This window comes from Emys orbicularis, chromosome 3 (assembly GCF_028017835.1).
Source record: "Emys orbicularis isolate rEmyOrb1 chromosome 3, rEmyOrb1.hap1, whole genome shotgun sequence".
NCBI lineage: Eukaryota > Metazoa > Chordata > Testudines > Emydidae > Emys > Emys orbicularis.
Window position 1 is genome coordinate 18,575,802 of NC_088685.1, and position 13,581 is coordinate 18,589,382.

General features: G+C 43.1%; 1 protein-coding gene across 1 annotated transcript in view; it reads left to right on the plus strand.

Annotated features, from left to right (window-relative positions):
- CD2AP (CD2 associated protein) overlaps positions 1-11,379 on the plus strand; it is a 78,720-nt gene extending 67,341 nt beyond the window's left edge. The window contains exons 13-17 of the mRNA XM_065401851.1: positions 204-316; positions 2,569-2,658; positions 6,864-7,048; positions 8,695-8,758; positions 11,338-11,379. Of these exons, the coding sequence (XP_065257923.1) occupies positions 204-316; positions 2,569-2,658; positions 6,864-7,048; positions 8,695-8,758; positions 11,338-11,379 (494 nt within the window). The remainder of the gene's footprint in view (positions 1-203; positions 317-2,568; positions 2,659-6,863; positions 7,049-8,694; positions 8,759-11,337) is intronic.
- Positions 11,380-13,581: the final 2,202 nt, after the last annotated feature.

A 13,581-nucleotide genomic window follows, 5' to 3' on the forward strand; every position in this document is an offset into this window, starting at 1 on the left:
TGAAAATGTTGTTTTCCAGACTTACTAAAAGCATATGACAGTTATTTCTTGCATATCCTAAGAGCATAGTGTGCTGAAAGTCTTTTGAATGTATTGTTGTTCTGATCAATTCTCTTCTCCTTAATGATCTAAAAAAAAATTGTTTTCTACTTCCTGAGAACCTTTTGAACTTAAAGGGGGTCTGTGTTCTCACCTTCTTCTAGATCTTTTAAGTTTTGATGTAATAGCTACCTCAGATAATCTGTCACACCCTACTGCAAGCAGACCAAAGATGCCTGGCAGGAGGCTGCCTACTCGTTTCAACGGCAATCATTCTGTGAGTACATTGACTGTATTATTCTGAAGATAAATTTAGGATATCTGCTTCCCACAAGAGAGAATTTTATTGGACAACATCACTCTAGGGAAGTCATTTCATTAGCAAATGCCTAAGAGAGTATTGATAGGAACATGTATCCACAAAAGGAAAAGTAAAGATGAAAATGAGTATAACTGAATATAGCAGCATCACAACTGCAGTTAAAAAAAATTAGATTTTCCTATCTATTCCATTGGGTTTTGACATTGTTTCCTATTTCTCTGACTACTCAAATAGTGCTCCAGTTGCATCAATAAAAGAAATTTCTCATTGTTGACTTTTTATATTTCAACTCCAACAGTGTCCTCTATTTTACAAGAGTAAGAACCCATAGTCCCTGCCCAGGGAATTTACAGTTTAGCGTAGATTATTGTTCAGACATGCAAGATATCAAATGCCAGGATGAGTACATCTTGGAGATAGAATATTTATTTGTTTATCTTTATGCAGTTATGTCAATTGAACTGTAATGGAGTCATGTGACATTGTGGGGTCCACACAGACCAGCAGTGGGTTTTGTTACAACCTGTCATGTAACTTTGGGGTCCTTTGTGCTGGTTCAATTCCCTGACACCAGTAGCCTGCCCACAAGCACAAGGTCTCACCCTGGCTCTCTCTAGTTTAGGTAAAGTCAACAGCACTTCCAATCCCAGGTCTCCCTGAGTTCTTAATTACCAGACACACTCAGATTGTTCCCCTCTGGCTCCTCACCCCCGAAGGCGTGAAAGCAGCAACCGCCCTCCCTCCCCAGTTATCAGTGCACTTTGGCACACACTCTCCATACAGTTTGCACACCAGAGCCCTTGTTAGGATAAAAATAAAAAGTTTGTTTAATAGAAAAAGCACAGTCTCAAAGAAGAAATAATAAGGGAAAGCACACAGAAAATAAACGGGGAGGGGATAGCTCAGTGGTTTGAGCATTGGCCTGCTAAACCCAGAGTTGTGAGTTCAATCCTTGAGGGGGCCACTTAGGGATCTGGGGCAAAATCAGTACTTGGTCCTGCTAGTGGAGGCAGGGGGCTGGACTCGATGACCTTTCAAGGTCCCTTCCAGTTTTAGGAGATAGGATATCTTCATTAATTTATTTAAATTTAAATCTAAAGACGTAACTTCAGGCTTTCCACTTTCATATTAGATAAACATCTCTCTTCTAATAAGAGTTACCTCTTGCTTTAAAACAGCTTCTTACTATATCCCCTAGCTATGAGGGATCCAGCGTTCATGGACAGCCCCCACCTTGAGACTGTCCCCAAGTTCTGCATGCTCTTCATTTTTCAAAGACCGCGGTTTTCTTTTCAGTTTCAGGCTGTTCTCATTTTGCATTGATGGTTCCTCATTGTTTTTTTCCTGGGCTTGGACAATGGCTATGTGCTTGAAGGCAGTCTCACCTGGGTGGAGAGGTAGTCTCAGCCTGCCTGATTGCTTCACTGCCCTGTTGTGAGGTGATACTGAAGTGGCACCACAGTTGCAATTAAAATTATTATATATACAATCACATACTTTCTTAACTATAACCTGTATGCATATCTCGTAATGACTATTAAGTTCATTACAGGCTTTCATAAAAGATCCTTACCCATTATATTCTTATAGCAATATTATAGTACGCTATCAGTTGGGTTAGCTGTTTATTTGGGTGGGGTCTCAACCTTTTTTTCCCTTGAGGTGTCCGATTGTCCAAGTCCTCAGTCTGTTACAACTCTTTTTAATGTGTTTGTATTGCGGTTGTGTCCAAAGACCCCAATCAATATCAGGGTCTCATTTTGCTAAGCATTGCAGAAACATACATAGTTCCTGCCCCAAGGAGCTGACAGCTAATTTAATAAACATTCAGGGGCAGGGAGGGGAAAGAGTGTGAAAGACAGAAGAGGTTAACAATATTTTAGAAATCAAGTTAAGATCATCAGCGGTATTTCTGACAATATGCTTCAGTTACTGTTCTTACGTTACTCCCAGGGCTAGTCAGTTATTTTTTATCAAGGTAAAGTCAAGGTCCAGACTCCAGAGAAAACAATAATAAAAAATAACAGTGGTAATAATAAGTAAATACAAAGATTTTGGGGTCCATTCAAAAGTGTCTGGGAATCTGGATTTAGCCTGGGGTCCCCCTATTGACTGCCCTGTTTTACTCCATCCCACTTAATAATTATATTGTAAGTTTTATCTATTCTGCACACATTCTATTTAGTATGCATGTTTTTATTTACCAGCCAACTCAAAATGAGAGTACAGAAAAAATTGTGAAGGAGCATAAAGAGGAGGAAGAAAGTGCCAAGCCAAAGCCATCTGAAGTTAAAAAGGTATGAAGCTGAAATGATCAGATACACATATCAGACTACTAGCAGTGCCATTCACTTTGATTGTATGTGCACATGCTGATTAATGCAGCCATACAGATTGCATTGATACAGGAGTGACTAGTTTTATATTGGGTAGCACAGAACTACACTTCCAGTTCCAGGAGTAAGTTGGATGTCTGCTCTGCCACCTAGCTCCTGGATAAAGAAAAGCAGGTTTGAGCAGAAGAGGCATGCAGAATGGCATAGCTAGACCTACGTTACCACCCTGGAAGCTTGCTTAATAACTGATTTCAGTTCTTGAAAGATAAGAGAGCTGGTGTCATCCTGGATTTTCTGGATAGTTGGTAAAAACGTCTGTGAATTTTACTTCCAAAGTAAATCTGATGGCAGGAGGCCAGGATTGCCAACGAGCAGTTACAGAAAGGTGGGGGAGTGTGTTGAGAGTGGGCAACCCAATGTGAAGAGGGAGGCGAACCCCTCCCCTCACTCCAGGGACAACTTCTATGATTCCTAGCAGAGCCCCACCTCTCTCTTGGGACAACATTACGAAAAGTGCTTTCTGCAAAGGACTCCTCCTAATCTTAAGTGGGCTGCTCCTCTTGGGTAAAACTGCCTCAGTTACTAAGTTTCTGGTACATTGTTCTCCTACTGTGCCTACCTGAGCTCCTTCTTCCTCCCTGCCTGGGTGGCTGTAACCTCAGACCGATGGGTCCTCAGCACAGTGAAACAGGTTATACCCTCCAGTTCTTTCTACCCCCCCTTCCCACTCGCCTTCCCTGTCCCTCTTCAGGTACCCCTCTCATGAGAGTCTCCTCGCACAGGAGGTAAAGGGGTTACTACAGCTGGGTGTGGTGGAAGAAGTTCCTCTCGAGTACAGGAACAGGGGGTTCTAGTCACAGTACTTCTTAATCCCAAAGGCCAAGGGTGGTCTGTGGCCCATCCTGAACTTGCAAGACCTCAACAAGTACCTAAAGAAGTTAAAGTTCCGCATGGTTTCCCTGGCTTCTATTATCCCCTTACTGGATCCGGGAGACTGGTATGCCGCCCTGGATTTGAAGGACGCATACTTTCACATAGTGATCTTTCAAGGGCACAGACGCTTCCTCCGGTTTATGGTGGGGCCCCACCACTACCAGTTTGCGGTCCTCCCTTTTGACCTGACAACAGCACCGAGAGTGTTTACCAAGTGCATGTCGGTTGTAGCGGCTTACCTCAGGCACTAGGATATTCAGATCTACCCGTACCTCAATGGCTGGCTCATCAAGGGCAGTTCCAGGTCTCAAGTCCAAAGGGATGTCGCGGTGCTTCAGACCACGTGCCACTCTCTGGGCCTACTGGTAAATGACAAAAAGTCGATGTTAGTGCCAGTGCAGAGGATAGAGTTCATCAGAGTGGTCCTCGACTCGACCTGTGCTAGGGTGTTCCTTTCACTGGAAAGGTTCCACATGTTGATGAACCTCATCACGGAAGTCTCCGCGTTCCCTCTGACTACAGCCAGGGTCTGTCTGCGCCTCTTGGGTCGCATGGCAGCGTACACTTAGGTGGTCAGCTGTGCCAGGCTCCGAATGCGGCCCCTGCAACAGTGGCTGGGGATGGTCTATTCCTAGTCCAGAAACCCCCGGAAAAGATCGTTACCATTCCCCAGGTGATACTTATCTCGCTGTGATGGTGGACCGACCACAGAACAGTCCTGGAGGAGGTTCCATTTGACAACCCCCCCTCACTCCATCGAGTTGATGTCAGATGCCTCGGCCCTCGCTGGGATGCACATTGTCTACATCAACAGGCAAGGGGGAGCGTGCTCGTCGACTCTCTGTCAAGAGGAACTCCATCTGTGGGACTTCTGCATCAGCCACGAAATCCACCTGGAAGCTTGTCACCTTCCTGGTGTCAAGAATATGCTGGTGGACCAGCTCAGCAGGGACTTCTCTTCTCACCACGAGTGGTCGCTCCATCCAGAGGTAGCCTGCTTGATCTTCCAGAGGTGGGGAACCTGTTTGTTACCAGACAGAACAGGAAATGCCACCGGTTTTGCTCTTGGCAAGGTCTGAGTAAGGGCTCCCTCTCCGATGCCTTCCTCCAGTCATAGCCAGGGAACTTGATGTACACATTCCCTCCGATTCCACTCATCGGCAGGGTCCTGGCAAAGATCAAGAGAGACAAAGCGCAGGTTGTCGTGATCGCCGCAGCGTGGCCTCGCCAAAATTGGTTAGGCATGCTCATGAGCTTGTCAGCGGCCCCTGCCCAACCACCCGGACCTGCTGTCACAGGACCACGGTCGGCTCCTACACCCCAACCTAGAGTCCCTCCACCTCTTGGCATGGATGCTGCGTGGTTGAACCCGGAGGAACGGACCTGTTCGGAAGGAGTTCAACAGGTCCTCCTGGGGAGTAGGAAGCCCTCAACCAAACTGACTTTCTGGGCCAATTGGACAAGGTTTTCCCACTGAGCGTCCGAGCACGGCATCTCTCCCTCACGTTCTTCCATGCAGGCTGTCCTGGAGTACCTGCTCCATTTGAGGAACCAGGACCTGGCACACTTCCATTAGAGTACATCTAGCAGCCATCTCTGCTTTTCATCCGCCGATCCAAGGACAGACGGTGTTTTCCCATGACATGACAGTCAGATTCTTGAGAGGGCTCGAGAGACTCTTCCCGCAGGTACGGACTCCTGTCCCACAGTGGGATCTTAACTTGGTCCTTTCTAGTCTCACCAGCCCACCCTTTGAGACGCTGGGTTCTTGCTCCCTTTCACACCTGTCATGGAAGGTCGGTTTCCTGGTGGCGGTGACGTGGGCAAGACAGGTCTCTGAAATTAAAGCCTTGACCTCAGAACCAATATGTGGCAAGCCGTGGTCAAGTTCGAAGGGTCACTCCCCAAGGCTTCCAAGAAGGAATTTCAAGCGATCCTTAATGAGGGCACGACCGCGGCCAGGGTGGACCTCCAGGCGGCGGCAGATGCTGCGGACACTGCTGCCCACACCATGACTTCTTCTATCTCCATGCGGCGAGCCTCTTGGCTGTTCCTCTCTGGGTTGTCCACCAAGGCTCAGCAGTCAATGCAGGAACCTGCCCTTCGACGGCTGGGCCCTATTTGCAGAGCAAACAGACAGCAAGTTGCATGGCCTCAACGACTCCCACACCACCCTAAAAATCCTAGGTCTCTATGTCCCAGCCCTGGTGCATAAGCAGTTCAAACTGCAGCAGCCGCAGGGCCAGGGGAGCCAGCCTTGGCAGGACCAGCCCCATAAACGAGCCAAGGGCTACAAGTGCCACCCGAGCTACCCGCCTCCACCCTCTGCCCAGTTGGGCTTGACCCGTAATAAGCAGGGGGCCAAACTCGACGAGAGCACAGGCGTCTTTGGCGGCCTTCCTGGCGGACATCCCTATCCAGGACATCTATAGAGCCGCAACGTGGTCCTCTGTTCACACATTTTACCACTCATTATGCTATCACTCAGCAGGCCAGAGACGACGCTGTGTTCGGCAGAGCTGTGTTGCAATCTACATGTCCGTGAACTCCTACCCACTCCAGGGGTACTGTTTTGGAGTCACCCAATATGGAATGGACATGAGAAGCACTCGGAGAAGAAAAGACAGTTACCCTTCGAGATGTGTTGCTCATGTCCATTTCATAACCGCCCTCCTTTCCCCACTGTCTGAGTTTCCGGCAAGAAGGAACTGAGGGTGGGGGGAGCCAGCGGCACCCCTTATACTGCGCTATGCGGGCGCCACTCCAGAGGGGCCCAGAGCCAGTCCCCTATGGATACTGCTGAGGGAAAAACTTCCACTCACCTAATATGAATGGACATGAGCAACATATCTCAAAGAACACCAGTTACAGAAAAGGTAACAGTCTTTTCTCAAGGTAGTAGTTCCAGCTAATGGGAGACACGCCAGACAGGCTCTTTGGCCTTATACATCCATTACTGTCAGAACATTATCTGGCACAAATATGTACTGCCTTGTAAAATGGAGTGTGCTTCCTGTCACGTCTTCTGTAAAAGATTGAAATGCCCGGAGTACATGAATGTGCTGTGTACACTACAAAAACCAGTGTTACAAGTTGGATAGTTCTGTGTACCATTTTTATAGTGTAATACATTGGGTTGAAACAATACTTGTAAGAAAAACACACGATTTGTGTGGTGTGTTCTCCCCAATTTATAGTGAATTCATTGTTACCTTTTTATTGATTTCTTTTAGTCACCTGTGTTCACTTCAACACCTCTATCTTCATCTCCAAGACCAAATTCTATTCTACTCAGTTCTGCTCCTGGAGAAATCACAGTTAAAGACCAAACAGAAGGGGGCGGAAATTCTGTGGACGATCTCAGGATTCAGATTAATGAGTTGTTGAGTATTGTAGAAGCACTGAAAAAGGATCATAGGTAAATATTATTTAATTCCTCTTACCCCTCAATTGAATATATTTAACAAATTCTGTTCTAAATATTATTGTATACTGGAAAATTTCGTTTGAAAGGTAAGCTTTCCATATTGATCACTCTGCATTAGGCACCTTGCTTTAAAAGTTCACCCAACAGGTTTATATAATGAATATATATTAATTTTTGTTCAGAAATACAGTAACTCCTTACTTAAAGTCATCCCGGTTAACGTTGTTTCGTTGTTACGTTGCTGATCAATTAGGGAACATGCTCATTTAAAGTTGTGCAATGCTCCCTTCTAACGTCGTTTAGCAGCCGCCTGCTTTGTCCACTGCTTGCAGGAAAAGCAGCCCGTTGGAGCTAGCTGGTGGGGGCTTGGAACCAGGGTGGACCGGCAGCCCCCCTATCAGCTCCCCGCTCCCCTAAGTTCCCTGTGCTGCAGCCGCCTGGCAGGCTATCAATCGGCAGTTCAGCTGTCCCTCCCCCCACTGCCATGTGCTGCTCCTGCCCTCTGCCTTGGAACGGCTCCCAGAGACTCCTGCTTGCTGTGCAGGCGGGGAACGGGGGAGGCTAATGTCAGGGTGTCCCCCTCCCCCTGCTCCTGCACCCCGCCTACCCCTTCTCCATATAGAGCAGGGAGGGGACACCGACGGAGAGAGACAGAGAGAGAGCTTGGAGCAGCAGCTGCTGTCTCAACTTCCTGATCCACTTTAAAAGACAATGCACTTAAGAGTGGGTCAGCTTACTTAAAGGGGCAGTGTGCCTCTCTCTCTCTCTCTCTCCCCCACACACACAAGGTGTGTGTCTGTCTCTGTCTGCTATGCTGTCTCCCCTCCCTCCTGTTCATGCTGCCTTGATGAGAGGCTACATTAACACAATGTGTTAACCCCTGAGGGCTCAGCCGAGTGCTAGTTCATCATTTAGCAGCAAGGCATTCCCTGGGAAATATCCCTCCCTCTTCCACCCTCTAACTTCACCACCTCAATCAAGCTTTTCACAATCATCATAGCTGTGAACAGTATTAAATTGTTTGTTTAAAACGTATATGTGTGTATATCTATATAATATATAGTTTTTTTTGTCTGGTGAAAAAAATTTCCCTGGAACCTAACCCCCCCTATTTACATTAATTTTTATGGGGAAATTGGATTCGCTTAACATGGTTTCGCTTAAAGTTGCATTTTTCAGGAACATAACTACAACGTTAAGCAAGGAGTTACTGTATTGCTGAGGTTGCATTCTTCCTCCTTTTGTGTTTTTCTACTTTTTTTATCACCATTACAAATGTTCTGTAAATGGTTATTCTTCAAGCAAAAATAAAAGTTCTTGTAACAAAGAGGTAGCGATCAGCAATGCTCTTTCAAAATTCAGCTCAAGATGTATGTAAATAAGACCAACCCTCTAAAGGGTCTGTCCTGTCCCAATATTTTACATAAATTGTTTTATAAGAGTAATATTGCATGGAAAATATTCCTAAGGAAAACTTAAATATGTATAGCATATATGTGATAGTGTTACCAAGAACCTGTTATGTGAATTAATTCCCCTATCAGTGGCAATTTTAGTTCTCAACACCATAAGATAGAAGACCATGTTTTTTTTATTTTCAGTTGCAATAATATTTTAATTTTGTTTATAATTTATAGCAAAGAACTGGAAAAACTAAAAAAAGATTTGGAGGAAGAGAAAATGATGCGAAGTCTCCTAGAGGTAATTTTAGCTATGAGGACAGTGTATAGATATGTGTACACAGTACTCTGATGATACCAGCTGGCTAATGAAAACGTTTAACAGTCTTGTTTGATCTCTGTATCATTAGTATGAATCTGAATGATTGCCTAGTAAAGTGGAAGCTGGTATGGGGAATTATATTTTATATATGAAAGACTAAAAGCTAGAAAAACCTATTCTCCAAATGCAAAGTAGAGGTTAGCCACATGTGTAGGTCTGGAGTAGAGTTCAATAATGTACACAATACACTGTTTACCTGTTCTGTCCTAGAGCTTCTCAAGTAGGCAATTTTAAGAGGCTTCAGTTATTCTGCAATGAAACATTTTTAAAGCAGTGTTGAAAATCATGGATATGAGAACTGAACATAGGGAGAAGTCAAGTTTTTATAGATCTGGTTTTTAAAAAAAAATTGGGGGTGGGGGTGGAGACAAGACTCATGCCTTCTATGAGGAGATAACTGGCTCTGTGGATGAGGGGAAAGCAGTGGATGTGTTATTCCTTGACTTTAGCAAAGCTTTTGATACGGGCTCCCACAGTATTCTTGCTGCCAAGTTAAAGAAGTATGGGCTGGATGAATGGACTGTAAGGTGGATAGAAAGCTGGCTAGATCATTGGGCTCAACGGGTAGTGAACAATGGCTCCATGTCTAGTTGGCAGCCAGTTTCAAGCGGAGTGCCCCAAGGGTCGGTCCTGGGGCCAGTTTTGTTTAATATCTTTATTAATGATCTGGAGGATGGTGTGGACTGCACTCTCAGCAAGTTTGCCGATGACACTAAACTAGGAGGCGTGGTAGATACACTAGAGGGTAGGGATCGGATACAGAGGGACCTAGACAAATTAGAGGATTGGGCCAAAAGAAACCTGATGAGGTTCAACAAGGACAAGTGCAGAGTCCTGCACCTAGGACGGAAGAATCCTATGCACTGCTACAGACTAGGGACCGAGTGGCTAGGTAGCAGTTCTGCAGAAAAGGACCTAGGGGTCACAGTGGACGAGAAGCTGGATATGAGTCAACAGTGTGCTCTTGTTGCCAAGAAGGCTAACGGCATTTTGGGCTGTATAAGTAGGGGCATTGCCAGCAGATCGAGGGACGTGATCATTCCCCTTTATTCGACATTGGTGAGGCCTCATCTGGAGTACTGTGTCCAGTTTTGGGCCCCACACTACAAGAAGGATGTGGAAAAATTGGAAAGAGTCCAGCGGAGGGCAACAAAAATGATTAGGGGTCTGGAGCGCATGACTTATGAGGAGAGGCTGAGGGAACTGGGATTGTTTAGTCTGCAGAAGAGAAGAATGAGGGGGGATTTGATAGCAGCCTTCAACTACCTGAAGGGGGGTTCCAAAGAGGATGGAACTCGGCTGTTCTCAATGGTGGCAGATGACAGAACAAGGAGCAATGGTCTCAAGTTGCAGTGGGGGAGGTCTAGGTTGGATATTAGGAAACACTATTTCACTAGGAGGGTGGTGAAGCACTGGAATGCATTACCTAGGGAGGTAGTGGAGTCTCCTTCCTTGGAGGTTTTTAAGGCCCGGCTTGACAAAGCCCTGGCTGGGATGATTTAGTTGGGAATTGGTCCTGCTTTGAGCAGGGGGTTGGACTAGATGACCTCCTGAGGTCCCTTCCAACCCTGATATTCTATGATTCTATGAAAATTTTGTCAAAAATTTCTGATTTTTTTTAACTCAAAATTTCAAGTCATAAATCAACTGTAATTTTTAAATATTCTGGAGGCCAGTAAGTAAGAATAACTCAAACAGAATAATAAGGTTTTAGTGGCATGTAGGTACATACACAGTACAGTAAGCTTTACAGACTTCTTTTTTCTCTCTTTAAGCTGTGTTGAAAAAACAATCTGTTTTACAGGGAGTAATTCTGAGTACATATCACTTATGAATACTGCATGTATGGAATAGTTGATATGGGTTCATCCTAGGTGAACATTTATACACAATCTTATTTTTAGACAGATACAAAAGGGACCCTATTTGAAAGTTTCCTTCAACTCAGCAAAAGGTGCAATTTCACAAATTTGAAAAGACCATGAATCATTTTCTGTTCTAACAGATTTTTACTAGTGTACCTCCATAGTAATCAATGGAGTTCTTTCAGATTTGCAGTGGTGTAACTAAGACGAATATATTTCACATTATCATTTAGTATGGTAGGCTTGGTGTGAAATTTTGTACATGATCCATTTTAGGAAGAAAGTCTGAGATGATGCACCAACCCATACAATCATATAATACAGGAGAAGTCATTAAACAATTGAATTCAGAGAACAAACTTGTTCTGTGGTACACTTTAATCAGAACCAACTAATTCAATAAAATTTACCATACAAATAGACAATATGTATTTTAAAATGTATCTCATAAGCCATGGCTACTTAGCTGTATGTTGTTGTTAAATTGTTAAATCCATTTTTAATAATGAAAGTTGCTTAGCATGAATTGCAAAGAAAAACTGATGGAAAGATTAAGATTTTGGTAAAAATCATGTAAATTAAAGATACTGATATTGGGTAGTTCATTATTCTCATAATGTCTTTCTTTTCCAGGCTGAAATAGAAAAGCTGAAGAAAGCAGTCATGTCTACATGAGTCAGCCACAGACTGTGTCCTTAACTTGCCAGGAATTCAAACACATAATACAAATAGAACTGACTTTTTTTTTTAGTTCAGTAAAATGAAAGCTGGTGTTCCATGGGCTTAGGGGGGGGGGGGGGGGAAGAGTAAAGAGGAATATAGTCTTGTATTCAGAGAGAGAAGAAAAAAAAAGATTGATGTAATTTTTTTTGCCAATATAAAAGAGGCCTTATTTCTTACTGTGCTGGAATTGCAGACCTTTATTTTCCGGTTTGCTTGAAAATACTACTGAATCTGTATAAAAAGAAGAGGGAGTTCTTCATAGATTTTTATTGAATACTTGTAGTGTAATTTTTAAAGAGATCTATACTATAAATAGGGTGATATATCTTTACAAGTAATCTGTAAAATAGTCAATTGGGAAGGAGGGAGTAACCTAATAGTAATTGTAGTCTACTTTTCCCAGACACCCAAAAGGGAATATATGATATTTGTATATTATTTTTTAATTTTAGCATTCTTTCCCAGGATTACACTGTTGTGCCTGTCTGCAGTGAGAGTATTCGTAATATGCTGTTTTATAATTTGGGTGATGAGACAAGAATTTGGTGGTCCTATGTGGCAGATTAATCGCCTATGCATAGTAGTAATTAGTGATCTAATCAAAATAGTTTATTAAACAGCAAACATTTTGTCACTTGCACTATAGGATTTATAAAAGGGATTTATGATTGAACCATAAAACTATAGTAGGACAAAGTTAATTCTTAAAGCCACAAAAAAAGGAAAAAGAAATCCAGAGTTAAGGCTAAATCCTGTTGTGCCTAGGTATCGTAGCACATACGACATGCAAAATCAGCCTTAACTCTGGGTTTTTTTTTGCTTTTCTGAATTTAAATCTAGCTCATCAGTCTTCAGTGGTTTGTTTCTTTTTTGCAGTAATAGTAGTATTTAAAAAGAACTTTTTAAAAGCTTCCTTCATATGAATTGCAACTTTCAGAGTCTTCAGTCAGCCATATGCATATACACATACACGTTCATACAGTCTTTAGAATTGGGTAGTATTACTCAACGGACACGGATGGCTCCAAACAAATCACTTTGGGCTCTTATGTAAATATTGAGACTTTTTTCAAAGCGTATTACTTATGCCATAAACCATAAGCTCTCAGTATGTTATGTAAATCCAAATGTAATCACATTTTAAAGAAATATATATTTTCACATGATAGATTGGAACAGCTTCTGATGAATCATTGTGCTGATCTGACACAATGTCTTTCATGTATTCCCCATGGAAAAAAGTTGAAAACTTGCAGGTCACATTGTACCTAACCCCCCCCCCCCCCCAGAGCAATGCAAATATCCAAGTAATAAATACTGAAAAACTATTCCCCGCTCTCTTCCTCCCCCTTAATTCATATTTTATTAATGCTATCCACAGTTGATACAAATCTACAATATTTCCAGCTTTTTAAATAGAAACCCTAATTAAAATGCATTGCTTCAATTAAGCAACAACCTCCTCATCTCTGACCTAGCGGAATATAGCGGGCCCCCTAGTTTGACAAGCTCACCAATAAATAGTCTTGGCTTGTAAAACACCATTTAGATTTCTATTCATGTGAGTACAGTAGGGGTAGTAATGTAGATTCATGAAGTAAAGTGAAAGCTTTTAATAAATCATGAGAACACTTTTCCATACGTGGTGCACAAGAAGTGGCAAACATCTAAAGAGTGAATTGCATGATGTTGGTCTGCAGTTGCTGATTGCATTTTTCATGAAAACTGAATAGTAAATATATTATACAAGTTTTAGGTTATATTTCTGAGAAACATTGCTAACCAGCTGGTTCAATATTAACTCTTAATTGCCTTGACGCATCACAAATGAAGACTTACGCCACAACTTTATATCCAGGAATAATGGGTAGCAGTAGTGCGTCTCAGACACTAAACCTTGCATTTAGAACTCTTTTACCTCTTTACTTACAAAGTTTGATAATGCAAAGCAAGAAATGAGCCTAGTGAAATAGAAGATTCTCTATTTTATAAGCTCTTCACTGTGACCAGAGCATAAAACAAGTCCTATGATAGGTTGCTCTGATGATTATCATGTCTGCACTTAAGCTTGTAGCAGACGAGCGGAACAAGACAATCAGTTAAATCAAAAATTGAAAGGTGTTATAAGAAGTTAATGGCCTTTTTCGCTGTAGC